This window comes from Onychostoma macrolepis, chromosome 18 (genome assembly GCF_012432095.1).
Source record: "Onychostoma macrolepis isolate SWU-2019 chromosome 18, ASM1243209v1, whole genome shotgun sequence".
Classification (NCBI taxonomy): domain Eukaryota; kingdom Metazoa; phylum Chordata; class Actinopteri; order Cypriniformes; family Cyprinidae; genus Onychostoma; species Onychostoma macrolepis.
Window position 1 is genome coordinate 10,869,071 of NC_081172.1, and position 24,179 is coordinate 10,893,249.

The 24,179-nt window shown below is 38.0% G+C and overlaps 2 protein-coding genes across 3 annotated transcripts; one reads left to right on the forward strand and one right to left on the reverse strand.

The window, feature by feature from the left end:
* Positions 1-1,476: 1,476 nt before the first annotated feature.
* psme3ip1 (proteasome activator subunit 3 interacting protein 1) lies at positions 1,477-7,891 on the reverse strand. Its single transcript, XM_058751714.1, has 9 exons — positions 7,811-7,891; positions 6,844-6,909; positions 6,638-6,760; positions 6,421-6,519; positions 5,791-5,913; positions 3,208-3,343; positions 3,001-3,074; positions 2,180-2,332; positions 1,477-1,847 (listed from the first exon to the last, which is right to left on the reverse strand). Exons 3-9 carry the CDS (start codon positions 6,750-6,752, stop codon positions 1,843-1,845), a joined length of 705 nt encoding a protein of 234 aa, XP_058607697.1. The 5' UTR covers positions 6,753-6,760; positions 6,844-6,909; positions 7,811-7,891; the 3' UTR covers positions 1,477-1,842.
* A 988-nt stretch (positions 7,892-8,879) lies between these two features.
* On the forward strand, positions 8,880-23,305 carry rspry1 (ring finger and SPRY domain containing 1). Of its 2 annotated transcripts, none has more exons than XM_058751712.1 (15): positions 8,880-9,360; positions 10,761-11,272; positions 13,358-13,410; positions 15,850-15,962; positions 18,516-18,642; positions 19,084-19,142; positions 19,380-19,446; positions 19,529-19,660; positions 19,776-19,891; positions 20,380-20,523; positions 20,653-20,764; positions 20,887-20,989; positions 21,076-21,228; positions 21,375-21,479; positions 22,250-23,305. In XM_058751712.1, the coding sequence occupies exons 2-15, from the start codon at positions 10,911-10,913 to the stop codon at positions 22,344-22,346; spliced, it is 1,743 nt and encodes a 580-aa protein (XP_058607695.1). In that variant the 5' UTR covers positions 8,880-9,360; positions 10,761-10,910; the 3' UTR covers positions 22,347-23,305. The 2 variants fall into 2 exon arrangements, with proteins under 2 accessions (XP_058607695.1, XP_058607696.1); XM_058751713.1 differs by lacking the exon at positions 8,880-9,360 and adding an exon at positions 9,860-9,968.
* Positions 23,306-24,179: the final 874 nt, after the last annotated feature.

Sequence of the window (24,179 nt, forward strand, 5' to 3'; positions counted from 1 at the left end):
TAAAGAGCGCGTGACCTCTGAAATGCCCAGATGTACAAAACAGACCCTCCCACCTCTGTAATAAACACAGAGATGTTAGTCCCGTCCGAATTGGTACAAGAAAATCGCAGACGTCAGGTGATAAGAATCGAAACTCAAACGTAGTTTAGAAAACTAGTCCCGTCCGAATAGGGCTAATGTGTGAGTAACTGTTTACATTACGTGATCATTATTGAATTGTCTGTTATTACAGATAATTTGATATCAGTGTTTGTGCATTTTAACCTAAAACACAGCAGTGTCCTTCTATGAAGGATGTAGGCTGTCAAACGTACACAAGTGTTAGCCAATCCTAGCAGTGGGTGTTTACTTCTGAGTCTACAATCCGCCATGCCTATTCAAACAGCGTTCTGATGAGGGGGTCAAAACAGGACAGAAAATAGCCTATAACTTACTTCTAAATTATGTTTTTTGATGTAAAAATCTTTATAAAAGTATAAGTGGATCTCACAGAACAGTACAAAATAAAAAAGGCAGTTCATGGTCCCTTTAAATAATTTTCCTTCTTAAGTAAATGTATCTCGATTTAAGAATTTTTAGACATTTGTAACGGAAAACAAGACAAAATATTCATGAAATCCTTTTCCCCCTTCTTTTTTGCAGTGTTAAAGGGATGGTTCACCCAAAAATAAAAATCTGTCATCATTTACTGACCCTCATGTCATTCTTGCTCATCAAGCAAGACATCTGAGCTTCTGAGTTTGGCATACATGCATTGATCAATGTTTATAGTTGAATAAAATCTGAATTAAATCTGTTCATCTTATAAAGCGGCCGTGCCTCTTCAGAAAACATGGAATAAAACCGATTGATATTTTCAATCTCTATAAACTGCGTGAAAATATTGGGCGGTTGGGCTTTCAATGGATGTACAAAAAACAACCGAGAGAATAAATTAAAAAAAAATTCTCTTTTGAAGATTATTGAAAGTCTTATGGCTTTTAGAATGACATGAGAATAAATAAGCAATGACAGATTTTTTTTTTTTTTGGAATCCCTTTAACCAGCAGCCAAATAACAATTTAGGCATTGTTTTAGGTTACTGCAGCCTTTTAAAAATCTAACTATTAATGCTGATTAACATAATTATTAAAAAAAAAAAAAAATGTTCTTCATACATTAAAAAATAAAACAATGCTAAATTTAAAAAATAATCATGACTAAAATACACAGAGATGCCTTTGAGGGTCAAAATTAACCTTCAGCCTCAAAAAAAAAAAAAAACCTCAGCGTTTTAAGAGGGGAGTAATTCTCCACAATTAACTACAAAATTATTCAGGCCTGGCTCCATTCTCATATGGAAATTTTTCACAATCCATTAATTTTTATTCACTGAATATTCAGTTTCACTCAGAAACTCACATTACTGAACTAAAACTCGTTTCAAATGCAGTTTCATGTTAATAAGAACTGATAAAAAGAAAGAAAAAGCACAACTTCATGAGAAACACCTTTATTTTCCATTCTGTCATCACTGGTTATTTTCCAGCGAACAGTCACACATATCCTTATAGGACAGAGTTCATGAAAATTCCAGCATTCAGCAGCACTGCAGCATTTTGTCTTAAAAAATAAACGTCAAACAAACAAAAACTCAATCAAGGCATTTAATCTTATTGAAACAAGCCCGTAATGTCTGCTTTGTCCTGTGATGGTGTCTGAGATTTGGACTAAATGTTTCATGTCTTCTTGATCCACAGCTGTCAGTCAGTCAGTCAGTGTCCCCTTGGCCACTAGAGCTCTGCAGAAACCGCAAGGGTGGGTAGATGGGAAGGTGCGTCACCAGGTTAAGCTGCCAGGGGTTTAAACTGTATGGAACGTAATATGAGGAGGATGGGGGAAGTGTCATGTTTTGAGAGCACAAGACATCAACAACCACAATAGAAGTTAACATTATAGCCTTTAATAAACGTCAAGCAAGTAACCAAAGAGACTTATCCAAAAGTGAAACACTTAAATAACGGATACCTAGAGCTAAATCGTTTTAGGTAATGCACCGCTGAGAAGGCGAGGGGGCGGCACCCAAGCCTTGGGCAGCACAGGTGAGGGAGAGAGTGATAGTGAGTGAGTGTGATCTGTCAGTGTGTCTATCTGAAGAGCCTGTGGCGCTTTATGGGAGAGCCAATCTCGTCCACGCTACCTTCGCTGTCGCTGCTGGATTCTGAGTCGCTGCTGCCCGAGTAAGCGCCGAGCCCTGGCAGGATGCCCACGCATACAGCGGCGGAGGGCAGGTGGAGGACGCCCGAGCGAGTCACGCCCGCACCGGGGGATTTGGGCTCCACCGCCTCCTGATCTGAGAACACAAAACAATACACGCACATAGAGCGCACGCAGTCTCTGGTGCATTTCACATCTAACGTGGCAGGTTAATATGACAAGGCCAAGCAATTTCTCCTGGTTTCTAACGGTAACTATTACACTACTTTTACATTTTCTCTGGTTAAGTATAGAAATATGCGACTGTTTTCAATTTTAATCTGTATGTTATTATCAATTTTAAAAGCATTTGTGCTGCTAAATATTTTTGTATAAAATTATATATTTTTTTAGGATTTTAATAAGTTTAAAAGAACAGCATTTATTTATCATTAATGTTGAATTAAAAAAAACTCTGAAGTATTAAATTCTTAAAAATTACTAACCCCAAACTAGTGTAGTGTACATAAAACATAGTGTGTTTTTGTTTTTTTAACAAACAGTCGAGTTATAAATTTCTACTATAAAAGACAGCATTGTGTCTTAACTTGTAATTAGTTATTAAACTCCTAAAACATTTTTAAAAATTAGTTTCACACTGGGATTTTTATGAACACTTCCCTACCTTTTTTTTAACAACTATAATCTGATACATTTTAAAAGCAATTAAAACAGTACGACATATAATTACATTTCTAATAATGCTCTGAAAATCACTTTACATAATTACTTTATGTAAAGCCAGCATTATACTACACTGCTCACCTGTCTGACTGCCATTGCCGGCGACAGACTCCTCTGCTTTTTGCTTTTTACTCCCCTCTGAGGACTGAGACGAGCTGTACAAAGACAAAAATGAATCCAAAAATTATTATAAACAAAGATTATGCAGCCTTGGATTTCTATAGGTTTAAATACATCAAATATAGTCATTTAAATAAACACATTGTGGCGAGTTTGTGCTTTTTGTACCTGCGTCGTTTGACTGCCCCAGCCAGCAGGTGGGCCTGAGACAGGTGACTGGTCCTGTGCTCTGAGGGTTTGGGTCCTGCCTTTTTCTCTGCCTCCTTCTTCTGGTTCTCAGTGGTTGCTAGTTTCTGCAGAGCGCTGTGAGGTTCATCGGTTAAGGAGAAATCACGGACATACAATTAAACCATGAGAAAACTTCACAGCAACACATGACAACCAACTTTCTGCCACTGCTGTTGTGGTAAGCCACTTGACAAATGCGGTTTTTCCCTTTAAACGGAATCTTTCTCATAAACCTAAAGTAACTTCTGGTAGAACATATATGACCTCAACTTCAACAGCATGCAAACAGAACAAAACCCACAGACGGATGAGGAAGATCAGATAAAGAGGGCAACCGCTCTTAAAAGCCAAAGCCACCGCAGAAATCAAACCTACTTCCTTTCACTTACAGATGGCCTAAAAAGGTGACACACTTGCAGGTAAGACAGTTTAGTGCCTCCGCGAGAGGCAAATTCAGTAGAATTAGGGCACATTACTCTATTATGCTGCAGATCATGGCTCTCGGCAGTGCTTTTAGATGCAGTTATCAAACCCTGAGAAAGGTTTCAGTTGCCACGACAACGCATCCTCCAACCTTCTATCTACAGTCATACCTGATTGGCAGAAGATAAATGCCACTGCTGATTATGTCAGCTGTTCCATGATGAAAAATCAATTTTATGATATGGATAAAAGCAGAGCGTTTGACATAGTTTAATGCAACAAAATCGAGCTAATGAGGTATAACCTGTTGACTTCATAGTTCATTGTATATAATGCACACACACACACATAGGGATATCCTTGTGGGGACTCTCAATAGGTGTGATGGTTTTTATACTGTACAAACTGTATATTCTATCTCCCTACAACTAAATCTACCCCTCACAGAAAATTTTCATTCTTAAAAAAACTAATTTTGTATGATTTATAATTAGGTCCCCACCCTGACACAAGTCCCCATTAGTTGGTGTTTAAGTCCCCACAGGGATAGAAAAACAAGACCACACACACACACAATGATACTGATACAAAACATGATTCAATTAATCTATGGATTCATAAGACTGTTCAAACAATCTTTTAGAACTATTCAATCCAAGAACGAGCTAAAAAGAGTCGTTTGTTCGGGAATCGTTTTATGTAGTGCTGTGTGTTTGCGTGCACACCGCGAGGACAACTCGTCAGAACGACGTGCCTTGCCGTTATTTTGGGCTACATTGCATCACATTGAACAGACTGCAAACTCACAATCACAACTCAGGTTAAGTATGTTTTCTTTTCTGTGGCGCTGGAGATTCAGCAGCGCGCTGCCGCATTCCACCGCTCAACTCAACGCGGGAAACACTGACATGATACACAGAACGCGTTCCCGGTGTGAACGGGCCTTGCCGCTATCATTTTATTTTTGTGAAATGAATATACTGTATTTCATTTCAATAATGTATTTTCTTTAATATTTTGAGTGTATTTCAATAGATATAACTTATATTCATAAATAAATTAAGTACTATTTTCTGTATAAAATGCAAATAAATAAAATAATTTTATATAGTTTTTCAGTGAATGCAGTATTTAAGTTAAAAATAGAGTATTTAAAGTCCACTGAATTGAGGCAGATTTATTCCACCTTGTGGAAAAAAATTAAGAAAATCATCTTTAATACAATGGTGTAGCCATTAGATGTCTTTATAGCCATTAATATTCAGTGCTGTGTATTCCTTAGTTACTGAGCAGTGTTTTCAGGCATAATTGCGTTTGTCACCCCTTCATTGTTGTGCACTTTTTTCTGCATTGTGGCTTATTTGCAGATTGTACACACAAAAACATATTTTTTGTACACACAAAAACATGTATTTCCCATTCATTTTCTTTGGCAGTCATTTTTGACCGCGAACAACAGAAGTGTGGCTATTTTTTAAATGAACATTTAGCTTTTTCGAATAAACTCCACTGGGTTTTGGGGGTATCTCTGAGTTTTGTACCGTTATAATGAAGTAGTGATTTTTAAACTTTCCAAACATTTTTTTTTTTGGTCTAAAATGACCGAACAACACCAGAGGGTTAAAGAAGTTCAAGTTCAACCTTGACTCATTTCCTATTCATTCCACAGTAATTTTGAACAATATTTCTATTGTTTTATCAAGTAAAACTTATTTACGTGAAAGGTTTTGCCTGACAAGGTATCATTGCAAAAATGTCTAGCTACAAAACTGCTTTAAACTGTACGCATTCAGACTGACTGTTTTCTAAACCTCTAAGCCATTCGCCAAGCCTGCATGAATTTCTGTCGAAGCAGCAATGGATCGTCAGTGCGTCGGGTTCCTCTAGGGGCTGTCTTGTTTGAGAACATGTACACTAACAAGGTACAAGAACTCTACTTTACTTTTCACCAGCCATCACTGCGCCTGACAGCTGAAGCTTCCACCACCAGCTTAACGAAGGTGAAAGTGGAGACAGACTCAGGCGTAAAGCAAAACTCTCTGTCAATTCTTTAAGAACCATGACAGTAATATCGTGTGCGCTTTAAGGTGCAAAAGGATATCCTGTATTCCTTTATCTCCTGAGCTTCCTCGTCCCGTCTGTGTTTCTCTATTAGAGACTGCTTCCGGGAGACCTCGTCAAGAAAGCTGGTCTCATCTTCATCCAGGCCTTTAACCATGTTCTCTGTGGAGGAACACAACAACAGAATTATAAAGACTCCATTAGTGATTCAAGAACTGCTAACAGAACCAAGCATCATGAAAATGATGACCACCATGCTTGCGGATCAAGAGATGTGGCCCTTGGAATCAGCGGCAATAGGAGCAGCAATGGTCGCTAGGGAGACCGAGAGTGGGTTTGTCACCAGGGATACGGAGACGAAGCCGAGATGCTAAGATCATGCCAGTCTCCCATCAGCACCCGCAAGAACAGACCTGCTCTTGATCTCCACCACTCCCATCTGTTCACACTCATAGACACCCACCAACATGCTCAAACACACACCAGCGCATGTGTGTGCATGCACACGAATGTTTTTGCGCAAACAGTGACAGATAAACCCCAAAATGAGGTCACATTTAGACAGGAGAGGTAAGCCCCCTGAGACCGTGCGATGTGTGTCATCTGAAAGATCTGTTTTTGACAAAAATAAAGTGATGAATATGGGAGGAAAGCAGCATGAGGGCTTACTGAATTTGAACTGCTCCTCATATTCTCCCTGTTTCTTGTCTTTCTGCTCTTGTAGCCTGTCGTACAGAGATCGGGAGTCGTACTCCTCCTCGGGGGCCTCTGTGGTGGAGTGAGAATAAACACAGTCAAAACTTGGCAAATGCATCAGGGAACTATTGTCTGTCATTAAGCCTGCTGTTAATTTGTCTGATTGGTGCAGACAAAGTGAACGTCTCACCCTCCGGGTCATCTGGCTTGCGGACCTTCTCCCATTCTTCCTGCCTTTTTTTCCTTTTCTCGTCTAATTCAGACTCTGTCACAAACTTTCGGCTGAGGTCCACACCATCTGCCATGGCAGAACCTACATAAAGCATGCATATTTTATGTTATTATGTGGCAATCATCACATATGTACAAAAATATATTTAACACATCAAAACTTACCTAAATGCTGTTTATTTAATCAGGATAAACAATTTAGGTAGATCATGAAGTAATCTGCAGTAGATTCTGTTCAGAGATAGAAATAAAAATATGTAATAATTAAAAAAAAGTTTTTACCCATCATTCAAGTAGAAGTAATGAACGCTGACTCATAAAACTCTTTAAGATCAATGCCTTTTCAAACAGAAATACACATGCATCTAACTAGCCAATGTAAATGTGAAGCACAATATTACTTAAGCTCTAAGTCCAAGAGATATATAATGGATCCAGAATATAATTAAATTTTTGTCTAAGCAATGTTGACAGATTTGACAAGAAAAGGTAAACACTGCCCCCTAGTGCTGGATTTGAACAGTGAACCAAGTCGCTTATTTTCTTGCCTATTAGCTATTTAAACAGCAAACTTATTGAAACCGAAGACATATTTGAAAAATGTTTATCCGACATAATGCATTTACTACATATAAATGGTGCTAGAAACACTATGAGATGGCAAAATATATTAATAAAAGAAAAATCAATCTGGCTCCAACCATAGTTTATCAACACTTTCACTGTCAGTGTGGAATGTGGAGGATAAAAAACATAAATCATGAAGTAGTATTGTGATAAACATCAAAACAAACACATAGAACGACACATATGATATATGTGCAATATGGATGAGAAAGGTTAGAGACTCGGTTCAGTTACTTTATTTTATATATATGCAAGAAACACTGCAATACTACTCTGCAACAGACAGCAACGCAGCTTCAGATATTGATCTGAAGTAGAGCGTGCGAGGCTTTGATCGCACTCATTGGATCAGAAAGCAGCGGTATTTATACGGCGACTGGTTTAAAACACATTATTTAAGCTTAAAATCGGTTTGTTTTACATGTCAGACAAATAATGCTCGAAGTGAAAAAAGAGACGAGGAATAAATCATTCTTTCAAGAAGGAAATGCGCTCAGATATTTACCTAGTCCGGTTTTGTGTTCCTGTAAAAGGATCCCCTCAGCAACAAGCTGCTAAAGGCACGTAGTTCCTATGCACGAACTATTGGCTCATGGGAAATGTAGTTTTCATGGGAAAGTTTATTTTTTTCCTCAAAAGTACAATTCATGTCTTTACGGGTAAACTTTTCAGTGAGGGGGACAGTAATAGCCGAATGCACATTTAAATTAGTTGTTAATTTTATGTAATGTCAATGTTCTGTCAGTCAATTTTAGTAATTCAAGTTATTTAGTATTTCCAGTTAAGTAATATGGTATAGAAAAGCAAATGGATATGTTTGGAGTATTTCTTTGTGTTGAACCCGCTTGTATGAATAAGTTATTAGAGTTACAATATCTGAAATGCCTAGATTTGTATCGGTAAAACAAAAGCGGACTCCTTAGATACCAGTCACATGCACAAACAAAACGAAAGCAAAAACTGTATGACATGTTATACAAGGGATTTATTACTTGAAAATTTGCAATTTGTTTACACAACGTCCTCTCTTGAGGAGAATTTGTTTTGTTTTACTGGTTGCTAGGAGGGGTTGGGTCCAGCATCATGTGCTGGAGGGAAATATGGGACGACACACAACGAATCGTTCTTTTTGAATCATATCTTTTTTTTTTTTTTAATGAACCGACTGAACCGGTTCACAAAAACCGATTGAATGGTTGTTCGTGAATAGGACTGAGTCGGTTGGAAGCGATCGATCGGATCTTTAGGGCATGAGTGAGCCGAGAGAATCGAAAAATGTTAATTTAATACCTTAATTTAGTTAATGTAATAGCATAATTGATTATTAATATATCAACGTGGTATTAATGCGTAGCATTTTATTAAAACATGGAAAAAAACATTTTCAGCGAAGTGATGCGATTGAATTTTAGTATTGTCAAAGAGTATTTGGTATTGTTTACATTATATTTCGTTCCTAAATTACTTTATTTTTATGAGCTGATGTTTACAACAAACTGAACATGGACGCAACAAATTCGTCTACAGCAGACTTCATTATTAATCGAACATAATGTGAAAACGTGATAAACAGTAATATGTGCATACAACTATTTCAGTGTGTATGTCACGCGGTATGATACGGATTACGCACCGCGTAATGACGCAATTACGTTCTGACGAAAAGGAACAGCTGAATCATTAGTTGAACCGGTTCTTTGAAACGAGTTGTTCAAAAGAACCGTTTCGCGGAAATGAGTCGGACTTCCCATTACTAACATCACACAGAGCTTTCATTGATCTCCAGCTATCTCACACTGATTCCTGCCGGTCGTTATGCTTTTACCTCTCAGCCAACCGTTTACTTTTATTGTCAAACATCGGCTGGATCTGCTTTTGTGTGTGAATCGGCAAAATGTTGATTACTGAAGTGGTTGTGTGTGAGAATACGAATCATATCGCTGAGAAGTAAAGCACACACACACACACACTTCCCGTGTAACGTTAACGTTAGTCTTTGTGTTCGGCCTACGGATCAGTGCTGTTGCATTTACCTAAAATCCTCCGCTTTACCGGGTGAGTAAATACTTGTGTCTGGTATATCCACATTATTTAATGATAAAAGACGTGTCAGTGTATGTGTCACGTTAAAGAAGGGTTTTAAACTGACGTTTTGTTCATCTGTTTGGAGGTGTGGCTAGTTATATGGTTGCTAACGTTAATTTCTGAAATTATAAAAGAGACTGTGTTTCAAGACCTAGTGTGCTACCTTTTAAAACAACATTACCGGAATTATATTAACAGCATTTTTGGGTATAGGTTCAGTCGGCGTTTTACGTATCAAAAATTTGAATAGGGAGACGTTAGACAAAATGACAGCCTGAGTCACTATTGACTTTCATTATATGAGCCAGTTATAATATCATTCATAAATTGAAAGTACGCGGTGGCTTACGCTGTCAGTCTCCAGCCATCTACCTAACATCTCCTTTTTGTGTTTAACAGAAAAAATAGTTTTAAAGTTTTAAATCTTAGTGACAGAGTTTTCATTTATAGATGATCTAGCCCTTTAAATGTTGCCTACGTAGGCAGCTCACTATGGTTTGAGACGCAACCATAGAGAGTCAAGTTTATTGACGCTAATTTACTGAAATGACAGCGTGCTGTTTATAAGCTTTCAGCGGGTTTGTAAATGTCAATGATTGTGTTAAGCGTACACTAGTCAGTGTTCATTCATGTGTGAGTGGGTTGTTGTGTTTTAAATGGGGGTTTTGCAAAGTTGTTTGGCTTGCTAGCTGTTAGTTAGCCACTGCTAACACTGACAACTACTGAATCGCATATCCTATCGCAATAATATTTGTATAGTTTATGTATATTTAAATACGTACTGCATGTTCTTTTTATAAAGTTATTGAACGTCAGTATTAACTGAATTTATATTTAGGTTAATGTCACATTTTTTCAGGTTAGGTTTTAGAATTTTGCTACAAATAAAACAAAAACCATGGTTACTGTAGTTAAACTATGGTAACCACAAATTAACCATGGTTTGCCTACACTAACTATAGTTTAACCATGGTATTTGTAGTGAAATTGTGATTTATACAGATGGTAACCAGCAGGCAAAAAAAAAAAAATGTTAATTTACTACAAAAAAAAAACATGTTTAATTTTTTTAAGGCCTTGCTGTATACCTTAAAGCAAAACATTGTTCAGGAGACAAGACCTGGATATTATTGTAACATCAGCAATGCACTTTTAAATCAATAATATTAATTAATAACACTAATATATTACATGTGGTGTTATTAGAGCATATAATCCAAGATCAGTGACTAATATCACTGTTTGAGTGATTCTTTAACAAGCTACATGCAAGAATTTATTAGTTTAGCATTTTATTTACAATTTGCATGTTCGCATTGTCGTGTTTTCTGTCCACACTGAAAATAATTTGATGCGTAATGTTTTTTTAGGAGTGAAAACCTCCCAGGCTGTAGGATGCGTGTTGACTGCACCATCAGCTTTGCTCGTCTGCGTCTGGCTGCTGATGGCTTGCAGTAGCACAATGACCGACGCATATACCCGACCCGTACCAAGACACCCTCTAAAGTCCTTCCAATGATATGATAGTAGCCACCTGGATTGCATTCTGTGCCAGCAGGAGCCTCGTGCGGGTTCTACGACTCACCGTAGAACAGCTGCAGTCAGTGCAGTTTTGGCCCAGCCTCTCGTCCGGCAGAGCCATGGGGAACAGCTGCGTGTGCAGAGAGGACAGTGACGTGGAGGAGGGATCAGCCCCTCGCAGGCAGCTCAGGCGAGTGGATAACTCCGTGTCTGATCCCCCAGAGGCCAGAGGCAGCCGGCCCAGGGACCCGGTTCGACCGCCCCGGCGAGGTCGAGGACCGCACGAGCCACGTCGGAAAAAACAAAACGTGGATGGTTTGGTACTGGACACGCTGGCTGTCATCAGGACTCTTGTTGACAAGTGAGTGAACATTTAATGATGAGGATCTGCAGAGATTTGTCATTAAATCTGTAGGAATGAATCATGCACGTCATATAAATTTCAGTTCCCCGTTTACTTGTGCGTCAGCAATAACATCTCTCCATCTTTGGCTAAAAGCATTGGTTTGCTATTGAACATCCATTTGCATTGTGGTTTTTTTTTCCAGTATTGTTGTCTACCACAGTGATGCCACTCTGTCTGCAAAAGCTTTTACTTTTAAAATAAAGCAGCTTTAAATGTGCAGAGCTTATGGCGAAGCCTGGCAGAGCTCTGTAATGAGCATGCCATTATTTATTTATTCATTCGTTCGCACAGCACCACATTTAATCTTAATGTATTGCCCAAGACAGCAGCTTGAGATAACAGAGAGCTTCATGTTTCTTTTAACATTTTGGCTGGATATCAGAGTCGCCAGTCACTCTTCCTCTTTGTCACATGTTCTTACACCTTCCCACACAGCCGGCCTACTGCTATCTAATGATGGATGTTCACTTTGGACGAAAAGTTGTTCTATGTGTACATCGCATTTGGTGGCTCTGAACCCACTGTCTTCTTTGCAAGGCCTGCAGTATATTTTAATAGTTTATAGTCATCCCTGAAAAGAATCTCAGATTATGCAGTTTTACAGGAAAATGAAATATTCTGTTCTTGTTTTGATTCCAAAGAAAAATATCTAAAGGGCACAAGGGGGAGTGTCAGCATTTCTTTTCTTTTCTTTTCTTTTCTTTTCTTTTCTTTTACAGCTGGAATATATTTTGGTTGCTCAACCACATCCTTTGACAGCCGTTTTTTATTCACCTGAAACCCTAGTTTTGATGAAACACACACACACACACAGCTTTGTCCTTGATTGTGTTAATGTGTTAGGGCAGTAATTCTTATTTGATCATATTATAAAATAAAATAAAAAACACTGAAATCTAACCCCCACACTTTATATTAGGTGGCCTTACCTATGGTGTACTACTTACATTTAAATTAATAATTTGATACAATGCACTTAATGTGTACGTACATGTTTTACATTGTACTTATATTTAAAAAATTAATTTCTGTAATTAAATTTATAATTGCATTGTTGACCCATCCCTTACACCTTAACCCACCCTTAAACCTACCAATACCACCAAACTTGTCCCTAACCTTACCCGTATCCCACCTCAATAGCAGTAGAAGTGTTTTGCAATACGAAATTATCACAATAAGTACATTGTACTTACTTTTTAGGCGACCTAATATAAAGTGGGACCAAAGATTTTAATGAAAGATTCAATCTGTCTTTAATTTAATATCAACACCCAGTTTCTGTTAATAAAGTTTGAAGGCAAGCAATATTGTCACAATTGCTATGCTAGAGCAAATGTTTTAGCCAGTATGGGGGGCCTTTGAGTCAAAAAGGTTGAGAACCTTATATTAGGGGGGTCTGTTCTGTACAGAGCAGAAAATCAGTGTTTTTAACTAGAACATATCCCTGTGTGACCATTACACAACAATCACAGAGCAGTCAGATACCCATGGCTGGGGGCATTAGACCTCTCAGACTCTCTCTTTTTCTTTTTCGACCACCCTCATAGCTGTCTTTTCCTTGGCCTCGTCTGAGGTTTAAAAACATCACCCCTATTACCCACCAACCACTGATTTATGACTGACAAATGAACTACACCGGCGTTACTGCAGAATAGAGGCAAATTTATTTTCCATGCTTAAATGTCTCTGGTGGTGTTTTGATCGGGCCCGGCTCCCTCTAGGAGCACCTCAAGGGATTTTGCTATCGCTGCTTAGATTTACTGTTGCAGACCCAGTCTGCAAAATGAATGCATACACCCTAAAGCCAAAACAGCCCCAGCAGCAGTGGTGGCGGCAATCTGCACTCCAATAGCAATCCGTCATGTGTCACACAATCACCCATTATACCATTAGGCTTTCATAACTAATGTTTAGAGCAGCCAAGGACTAAATAAGATGCTTACACCCTGGCTATGAGGCACACAGCAAACATTTTCTCTATTAGGTTGCTCTACTTTTTGCCATTTAACTTTTGTTTTTGTTCTTTTTGTGTTTCAGTGACCAAGAACCTCCGTACTCCATGATCACACTGCACGAGATGGCAGAGACAGGTGAGTGATTTCCATAAGGTTTAAATTTGCTATTGCGCTATATGCCAATATAAAAGAGTTCTAAAGCTTTTGTCATCCATGTGTTCCATTGTTCACATTTGGGTTGTGGGACTCACAAACATTCAAATGCTGGCATTCTGATTGGAAGAAGTAAAGTATATGCACATGCAGATTCATATACACTTACCCAGGTCACGTCTTGTATGGCTTATTTGTGATTGTTTAAATGGATAATGGGATTACCAAATCGCGAAGTCTGTTTTGATTTAATAAATATATGCACTGTGTGTTTCGGAGTGAAGTGCGCCGTTGTGTTCTTTAACATGCAAGCTGCTGCTTGGTTTGCAGTAAATTCTGCACCACACAAACTCATCTATGCATCTACTGGCTCACTCATAATATTAATTTGAGAATGCCATATGGGGCAACCATCACCCCAAACTTGTTATGAGAAGCACTTATATACCTGCTGTTGTCAACAAAAGAGAAGCTAAAGTGCTCCCTGCGGTTTTCTGCTAAAATAAACACTTGTTTTAACATTAGAAAATGAAGAACTTCGAGACAGCCTTAAAGACAGCCACAAATATTAGTATTGTAAAGAATGCTAACTGTAAAATAAATTTATTATTGCTGCTTTTTTCTTAAATACTATTTTTTTTTTATTTTACAGTGAAATATTACAACAGTAGTATATCTTATTTTGTTTAGTATTTGTATTTAATATGAAAATATTTTTTTTTTAACTAATTATTTTATAGTCATATTGAGATACAATCTTAGCATTTTTGGCAAATTCTTGCATCCCTGCAAACAAGAACAGCAAACCTGAAGTTTTTTATTTTTTTTAATTCTTTTGTTTTTTATTGCATTTTAAATTGCAATCACAATTTTTATCATAAAAATGGTAATTAGATTTTTTTTTCCTCAAATTGTGCATCTCTACCACCTCCTGAGGTGATTGGATCGCTATTCATCTTATGGTTGGTCTTTTCATGATTGGGATGAAATTTCATCTCAATGTTTGAAATCACAGATGCTTGAAACTAACTGGCTTGGATGTTGCCATTTTTGCTTCGTATAAATGAGCCATATAGATTTGTTTTGAATGGATCACTTGAGTCGTAAATATGACCCAAATGATCTGGAACCACAGGAGAATGACAATACTGATGGCACGACGAGAATGTGTGCAGTCACAACAAGCTCACACCAGCTTTATTACTTTCTCCTTGCTCCAGGCGTGTGCATGAGCTGTGACATTAAATGGTGTCGTCTTCATCTACTCGAATATAAAGCACAGAACATTCATTGTTGAGTTTTATTTAGTCAGAATGAGTAGCTACTTTTGAATGTCTGTCAGTGGAGAAACAATGTAGTTATTATCCAAAGTGAACCAGCCAAACCTTGACTCTCTAGTTCCAGGCTTGTTTTTTCCATCAGGGGAACAAGTGCAGCTTGTTGTGACCCCCTGGCTACTGATTAAGTTATTAGGATGTTAATCTAACAGCGGAAGCTGTGGAAGCTCTGTGGGTATTAGTGACGGCTGCTTTTGAAGTTTGGCTCGTGCCCTGCGCTGCCATTGTCATGCCGTCACTCCGTTCTGTTGCAGTGACTGAAGTGAGTGGGTTGCGGCTCAGCTGCAGCTTTAAAGTCCCTCAGAGCCTCAAGACTGCAGGAACAAACACTGTGTATGATAGTGAGTAAAAGCTACACTGCTTTTGCCAGTTTGCAAGGGCAGTGCGCTGCTGTTTGTTTACATGCCCTTTTTGCATACAAATTTACTTTATATCTTTTTAATTACTCATGGATGTTACCTGCAGCAAATCCATTGTAATGTTGAGGGGTTGTTTGGGTCTGTATATGGACTGGACTCTAATCAGGGGTCATAATTTAGCAAGGTCATGTGCAGGTCGCCAGCCTGCCTCTCTTCTTATGCCATTGCCAAAGCCTCTGTGACTGTTGATTTTATTTATACGTGCATCTGTTGCTCCGAGCTGAGCCTGCATGTTGTGGTTTGAGACTCTGTGGCGTCAGGTGGCTGCTAAGAGCTTCATGCAGGAGTAAACAGGTGGAAACTACTCTTGGCTTCAAGATTGAGATCAAAACCCCCTGAAGAGCATATGAGTTTAGTAAATCATGTTTGCGTCAACTTATGTGCGTTTTTGAGTGTTTTCTGTAAAATAAATGTGTTTTTTTTTTTCTAATTTGTTCATGTTTATCATCATATATAATATTGACTTTTTTTATAGACCATCTGCTCTTGAGATGTTAGTATTAGCCATTGGAAGAACCCATATTGTTTAACCAATAATTTTCAATGTTGTTTGAATGAATTGTCATAATAATGGCTCTGCATTTCCTAATGTCCCATAGACTGAACTTGTGTTTGTTCTTCCCCCATCCTCTTTTGCCTCTGTCCCTCTTTTTCTCACGCTGTAGATGATGGCTGGTTGGAAGTGGTGCAGTCTTTAATTAGGGTAATTCCTCTAGATGACCCACTAGGACCGGCCGTAATAACCCTCTTACTGGATGAATGCCCTTTGCCCACCAAAGTGAGTTCACGTACATTACCACACAACATTGACTACCAAATTATTTTTCCACCCCTGTTTTTGCTAATGGACAGTAATGCAGCTGCATTTTTGCTAGCACTTTGAAAATGAGACCACAACATTTCCCCAGTATTTGGATTTATGCTGCTTTTGAGTGATATCCCCCTCAAATAACTGAAACAGTTATTTTTTCCATTTTATGTTGATAAGGGAAAAAATGGTTTAACATTTCTGTTTATAGTTTATAACTTCAGACAGCATCGTGCTTAACTGAGCATTAAGATTCAAGGTTAAGGTTTTATGATGTTATGCAACTGCGTCGACTTTTTGTACTGATGCAAGATCTATTGTTCATTTCTTATGTCCTCTTTTAGTTTGGGTCCATCACATTCCAAATATAGAAAAATTATATGAAGTATTTTTGTTTTGTAAAGCATTTAATTCACTAAATTATCCATGAAGTAACTATGTTACTAGTGCTGTCAATCGATAAAAAAAAGAACTAATTAATCGCACATTTTTTTAATTAATCGCGATTAATCCCACCTAACATTAAAGTTTTTAAATATACTTTTATATTGCAATAATTTCACATTCAATCTTCAAATTAATGTACAAACAACATAAAGACAGTATATTTTTTTAATATTTGTTTAATGGCATCTTTTTTTTAATGATTGAAAGCCTGATTTCCCTATAAAAAATTTTTTCCCCTAATATGTAACCATTGACTATAGCTATTCAACATTAGATTATAATTAAGAGCTATCAGTTTTAACATTTATTAGACTTTAAAGATAACTTCTAATTTAAGTGAACTTATAACAATCTTCACACAAACCCATTAACCTATAATAAATGTCATATTTAGCTACCTGTGCCCCTCAGCAGAAGTAAACAGAAATTGAATAAAGTTAGCAAACACTAAATTCTAAATGAATCCTTAAAGCTATAAAAGTTATTGATTTCCTCTTTTTTTTCTTTTGTTCCTGATGAACAAACATCACAGCAGCTGGATTTTAGGTTGTTTTTGGCTACTATTTCTTTAAGAGCTGCCGCTGCTGAACGTGACGGGGAACTGACACCCATCATATTTTCTCACAACTCTCTTTACCTTTCCTGACCCATTTCAGTCTCTACTAATGAACTGACGAGTTGAATCGGGTGTGTTAGAGGAGGGAGACAGTGCTGGGCTGCTCCAGGACAGTTTTGAAAACCATTTCAGAGACATGTTCTTAAATGTGACTCATAACATATTACATTACATACAACTGACCACGACATTGCATGGTTGTAGTTTCTTTAACGATTTGATATGATAAAGGGTACAGCGCGCGCCAGCGCCTTTGTGCATGCAGTTGAAGAGCGTGAGTTACGAGTACAGTACCGTTTCCCCGTTTGTTTGACTCGCGCCTGGGGCTGAAGTGAAGCTGGAGTGCACGTCTGAAACGTCTCCGGTTTGATGTAGTCATAAAGACGTTCTGCAACTGAATAAATGCACTTCTTGTCAAGAAAAAAAGAGACCGAAGTAGCAATTATGAGTGGGGTGGCCAACCCCAGGCTCCGCCCCTGCATCAACGGCGTTAAATAATTTTAACGGAGTGTCTATTTACACAAAGTGCAAATAGCCCATCTTGTTGGCAAAGGCTATTTATACTAACTCCGTCCACTAACGTGTGATTGAGTTAGTCAACACTAAAAAAAGACGGTAGTCTAGGATCAGTTTCAGTGGTCTAGATGGTAAGTCGCATGCTTTTTGACGCGATCGACCAGAGTTCGAGCCGCCTTTTGCCGAACTTTTTTTCTCCCTTTTCAAATCTCATATTGCATCAGAAAGGCATTTATTTGAAATAAAAATGAATGAAAATGAAAATAAGACTATCGGGTAGGGTTAGGGTTAGGGTAGGGGTAGGCAGGGCTTTATTGTCCCAATAAGGTGGCATCCATTTAATAATTTGAATTAAAACTAGAATTTACACTCAATACGTTATTATTGCAAACTGTTTTATAATGTACTACAATACTGAGGTGCAGATAATTGCCACTATTTGCAATAAGTAGTATAAATAGCAGAAAATCTTGCTATTTTAACATAGTGTAAATAGCATATCTTTAAAAAATACTGCTATTTTCACTTGTTGTAAATAGAATCCATTGCTATTTGCACTTAGTGCAAATAGCTGCTGCCTAATTTTAATGCGTTAAACTGAAAAAATGTATCGCCTGCTTTAACGCACTAATTTTGACAGCACTAATTGTTACTTTAAAATACACTGAAGTTTAAAGTCATTAAGATTTTTTATACTTAGAAATTAATTCTTTTTTTCAGTAAGTATACAATAAATTGATCAAAAGTGACAGTAACAACCTTGTAACAAAAATATATATTGGTATGAGTAAAAGGATATTATTGCCTTGTTTGCATTTTGAGGAAGTGCAGCTGATACTAAGGTGAAAGAGCAGTTGTTCTGTGTGTGTTAGTTTCTGGTTGAGTGCATTTATTTTCAGACCCATTAAAAAATTCAATCATTGATGAAGAGTTTGTATTGTCAGGATGCTCTGCAGAAGTTGTCAGACATGTTGAATCTGAGTGCTGCTGTGGCGCGTCAGGATGCCCTCATCCCAGCCAAACACCGCAACACCACAGCAGTCCTGGGCTGTCTGGCTGAGAAACTGGCTGGTAAGGGATATGCACACACGCGCACTGCATTTATTGAAGCAATGCTGCAAGCCTTTTACCCATAGTGACAGTGTCAGTGTGGGTAAAAGGCTTGCAGCATTACATTTTAGGATTTGTATTATTTTTTTAAATCAATCTGAGATCTGTTGCATCTCATTTTACATCATATTTGCACTAGTCTTTTCCTCCAAAGCTAGAGAGCTGAGTTTGCTGTCTGTGAAGGCCTGTCATGCCTGAGCATGCTGCAGGCTCCCACAGTGACCTGTGATTTGACAGCTCTGCTGAGGCTGCAACACACACACACACACACACACACACACACTCACTGTCCAGTTCTCTCAGTTTTAAGATACGTGCTTCTGTTTTTAAGGTCAAATACATTGCCCAAAGGAATCATTTGGTTAATACTGGAGTACTTCATCTTTTTACTCTTGTCTACAGGTCCAGCGAGCATTGCGCTTCTCAGCCCTGGAACTCTGGAGTATTTACTTGAGAGTTTGGTAAGAATGTTGAGTGGTTTTATTAAACATACTGACTAACTCATTAGTTCTTAAAGGGGTCACATATTGGAAAACAGGATTTTTCTTCCTCGTTTGAAGTGATTGTTCAAATTGCTACATAGATATACTCTAACATTCATAATACAAAGCTTCCTCCCCTTTATGGAAACTAAGCTGTGAAATAGCCTTTGGGTTTGCAAGAGCAATTGCATTAAAGCAGTCTTGTTGTTCTTCTAGAGTTCTGAGGCCCATCCCACTGTAATGTTGTTTGCTCTCATCGCTTTAGAGAAGTTCTCTCAAACAAGTAAGTCTAACTGGTCTCAGTTCAAAATGTTCAATCAGGAGCTTCTCAGAAAGGTACTTTAATGAACCTGTCTTTATCTCAGGTGAGAACAAGTTAACAGTGTCGGAATCGTGTATTAGTGACCGTCTGTCTGTTCTGGAGTGCTGGGCAGATCATCCAGACTACCTGAAGCGTCAAGTGGGCTTTTGTGCCCAGTGGAGTCTTGATAACCTCTGTGAGTATCTTTCACTGCATTGGAGCATGTAGTATTAATATTTAGTATTTAATATTTAAACTTGTACGTTGTGTCTCACTGATAATTTTATCTTTGGTCACTCTTTGGCCTGTAGTCATTAAAGAGGGGCGCCAGTTTACCTATGAGAAGGTCAATTTAAGCAACATCAACGCCATGCTGAACAGTAATGATGTCAGCGAATATCTCAAGATCTCTCCTACTGGACTGGAGGTGAGAGACAAAGCATTATTGTAACTCTGGGTAAAATTCTGCTAATTGGGTTTATATACTGCAAGACGTATTCAACAGAACTGAACTACACTCTTATTGGAAGATAGAAGACATTTATTTAAAGCTCTTTCAAAATGCGAATAAGGAAATAAATGAAAACCAAATAAATATACACACAAGGCACAAGGAATGTTGTAGAGATATGAAAGATGACGGTTCTGATTCTGTGGAAATCTACAGTATTCTGTGTAGGCTTACTGATAAGGACCAGTTTCACTTCCAGTTAGGCCACTCTATAAACAAAACATCTTTTCATACTTCTGTGAATGGTTCACATGCAACTCATGAAGCTCTAAGCATGCCTTAACATTTTTATCTATTGTGGAAAAATAGCTGATTGTAACTATCATTAACAAACAAATTGTGATTAGTGTATCCCTCAATCTTACAAAGTGATGTCTAATGTGATCGGTCTTTTTTCTCATTAGGCACGATGTGACGCGTCATCATTTGAGAGCGTCCGCTGTACGTTCTGTGTGGATTCGGGGGTTTGGTACTATGAAGTCACAGTCATCACCTCTGGCGTCATGCAAATTGGCTGGGCAACCAAGGACAGCAAGTTTCTTAACCATGTGTGTTTCTGGTTTGGATAATTAGGCTTTGTTTTATTTTAGTTGTATGTTCTTATATTTGCACGAAGTGTACAGTGTTTATATGAAGCAACTTGAATTTCAGTAGTGAGAACATGTTTGTTTGTACAGGAGGGTTATGGGATTGGAGATGATGAGTACTCATGTGCGTATGATGGCTGCAGGCAGCTGATCTGGTACAACGCTCGCAGTAAACCTCACTCCCACCCCTGCTGGAAAGAAGGTTTGTGCAGAGCATCCTGTTCAGCACCCAAGTTCTTCAGTTATGTGATGATGTCCTACATTTAGTGTATTTCATCATTTTGGGAAAAACGTTTTGTAATAAGTGTTCACTGGGCTTTCAAGGTGATGCCATAGGCTTCCTGCTGGACCTCAGTAAAAAGCAGATGATTTTCTATCTAAACGGACACCAGCTGCCTCCTGAGAAGCAGGTGTTCTCCTCCGCCACGTAAGCAAAGCTCACTTCCTCCACCATAAAACAAATGCAAAAAAATGTTTATGGAGCTTTTTGACACATGCTGTTCCTTGTCTTAGGTCTGGCTTCTTTGCTGCAGCCAGTTTTATGTCCTACCAACAGTGTGAGTTCAACTTCGGAGCCAAGCCCTTCCGCCATCCCCCCTCCATCAAATTCAACACATTTAATGAGTTTGCCTCACTTGCATCAGACGAGAAAATCATTCTGCCCAGGTTTGCACCGTTTATTAGATTTCTGTACCAATGTATCCAAGCATCAGTGACTTATGTGGATGTGAGTAATGCATTAGTTATCCTAAAGCAAGTGATTCATACCATTCATGCACATAAAATTGTTCTTTCTCTGTCTATTATTTCAGACACAGGCGCCTGGCTTTGCTCAAGCAGGTTAGCATCAGAGATAACTGCTGCACCCTCTGTTGTGACCAGATGGCAGACACTGAACTGAGACCCTGTTTGCACAGGTACAAAGTTCAACATAGAGAGTCAGTGTTTACAACACTGGGTTTATGGGGAAAGGGATGTGATGGAGGCTCGAGAAAGCAGGATTGATGTGCTTGGATGAATTGGAGTACATAATAACAATTGCTGCTTTGAGCATTAACAGAAAGAGCAAGCAACAGCAATACACTCTATGCGAATTTTTTATAAATAAATTTTTCTTTGATATTTTTGGAGCTTCGGTGTTGCCGACTTTGCATTTTCAATATGCTTTGAGCATTAAGACATTTGAAACACAATTGACATTTTTATACTATATTTCACTCTTATGTATTAAGCCAAAATGTGCAAAGTAAGATAATACAACTGTTAAGAATTTCATTGCAGTGTGTTATGAATTAATCTCATAGTAACATTATATTTATTGTTATATTGTATTTCACAGTGGCAAGTAGCAAATCATTGTTCATTAACTGTGACATAAGAAGCCTACAAAGTGCAACAGTTGGGTTCTGGAAGTAAAAATCCCATTCATTTTCTTTAGGGGAATTGATTTTGGTTCATGGCTTACTGTATAAATCTTTTAACAAAGACTTTTTAAATCCCTGTTGAAAAAATGAATGGGAAAAATCTAAAAATAAAAGAAGTGAGCATGTGCAATGAAATAATGGTACTGTGCATCCCTAATAATATGTCCCTCCATGGGGTATTTAAACCTATTGTTGATTACGGTTACATCATCTCTTTGTGCTGAACAATTTAGTCATCTTCTGCTTCTCTGTCATGTCTTCAGTGGGATTTGCATGGAGTGTGCCTTACAGCTGGAAACGTGCCCACTGTGTCGCCAAGACATCCAGACAAGAGTCAGACTCATTTCCCATGTGTCCTGACATCAGCTTACCAACCCTAGATGTGGACTATCCCCTTCAAGCTTCCATCCTGTCCAGTCCCCTCTGTCTGAGAGATCAACCTGACCAATCAAATCATGATGCTGTCTCAGGATTGGACATGGCAGCGTGGACCTTTGGCGGATGGAGTAGAACCTCCTTACAACTGGAGGGAAGAAGAGAGAGAAAGTAGAGAAAGAGAGAGAATAAACTACACTGTTGCACTCCAAGGATGCCCCAATCCGAGGGCTTTAGAAGAAGCCAGGAGGTTTAATGGCTTCTGGGAATTTTTAATTGGCATTTCCAGGAACCGATAAAATATGGAGCAAATGCATCCATTACATACTGATCTGTCTTTGAGTCTCTCCCCTCAAGCTCTGGTCTGCTGTGTGTCTCTGTTCAGATGTGTTAAATATATATGTGATTTTTTTTTTTTTTATTCCGAGTTAAAGTCTCAGCAAGAAAGGCAGCAATGTCTTAACCACTTTGTTTCCTCTAAATGTTCATGCCTGCCTCAGAAAACCCATTATTCGGCTCCCTCAACTTGATTGTACTTGAATCTGTTCTGGGTTGATTGCCCCACATTATAAATATGATTGCAAAACGTCTTGATGAATCAAGACACTGTGATTTTTTTTTTTTTTATTGTTAAATAGTATTTTTTTATTGATATATGATGCAAGTCCATTTAGAAATAAATGAAGCCAAATTACGTTAGGTAAAATGATAGAATTGAGTGAGAATCCCTTAAATGAGGTTTGGGGAAATGTCATGTGTTTTCTGCCATGGTTAATGCACATATCAGTGTCCTAATGCTGCTGACGCTAAATGTGAACTTTCTGAAGCAGTTACAGAGACTAAAATCTCCAACGCTCCCAAAGATAAGAGAGTATGATTGAATTAAGAATCTTTCATTTTCTGAATTGTGATGTTTGTAATAAATGTCTGTTTTATGTGTTGCACAGGCTTTGTTATCTTTAACATTATTTATTCCTTTCAACTCTGATTTGCATGAATTCCAAAATCCAAATGCGCCCAAGAGCTAAATGGAAACTATAGTGATCTGTTGAGAATTGCGTTTTTGACTGAATAATGCCTCATAGCCCATAGCATGCTCACATAACAACTTGAGACTACCTTATTCACATAATTTAACCTCATAACCTCAAGACTGTAAAAATAAGGTAATGACGACTTCTTTTTATACATCCTTGTGAGACTTTAAAGCCACAACTGTGAGATAAAGTTGCAGTTACAGAATATATCTATATCCCACAATTGTGACTTTCTGGTTCAATAAAGGTTATTGTAAACTCTCAAAATAAGATTTTTTTCCCACTCTGAGGCAGATACAAATGGGGAACAATAACGAAAATGTTAGTCACAGTCATATTTAGTTATATACAGTATGTATATATATAATGTGTGTGATTTGATCCCCTGCTGATTTTGTACATGTGCCTGCTAACAAAGAAATTATCAGTCTATAATTTTAATGGTAGGTTTATTTGAACAGTAAGAGACAGAATAACAAAAAATTCCAGAAAAAATGCATTTCAAAAAAGTTATAAATTGATTTGCATTTTAATGAGTGAAATAAGTATTTGATCCCTTATCAATCAGCAAGATTTCTGGCTCCCAGGTGTCTTTTATACAGGTAACGAGCTGAGATTAGGAGCACTCTCTTAAAGGGAGTGCTCCTAATCTCAGTTTGTTATCTGTATAAAAGACACCTGTCCACAGAAGCAATCAATCAATCAGATTCCAAACTCTCCACCATGGCCAAGACCAGAGAGCTGTCCAAGGATGTCAGGGACAAGATTGTAGACCTACACA

Excerpts from the sequence above, each read along its gene's own strand:
- psme3ip1 (XM_058751714.1), bottom strand. The coding sequence starts at position 6,752 with ATGGCAGATGGTGTGGACCTCAGCCGAAAGTTTGTGACAGAGTCTGAA. Across the intron at positions 5,914-6,420 it reads TGAGGAGCAGTTCAAATTCA|AGAACATGGTTAAAGGCCTG; the intron begins GTAAGCCCTCAT and ends GTTCCTCCACAG. Across the intron at positions 2,333-3,000 it reads CGGCAATGGCAGTCAGACAG|ATCAGGAGGCGGTGGAGCCC; the intron begins GTGAGCAGTGTA and ends TTGTGTTCTCAG.
- rspry1 (XM_058751712.1), top strand. The coding sequence starts at position 10,911 with ATGATAGTAGCCACCTGGATTGCATTCTGTGCCAGCAGGAGCCTCGTG. Across the intron at positions 19,892-20,379 it reads TCTCTCCTACTGGACTGGAG|GCACGATGTGACGCGTCATC; the intron begins GTGAGAGACAAA and ends TTTTCTCATTAG. Across the intron at positions 21,480-22,249 it reads CTGAGACCCTGTTTGCACAG|TGGGATTTGCATGGAGTGTG; the intron begins GTACAAAGTTCA and ends TCATGTCTTCAG.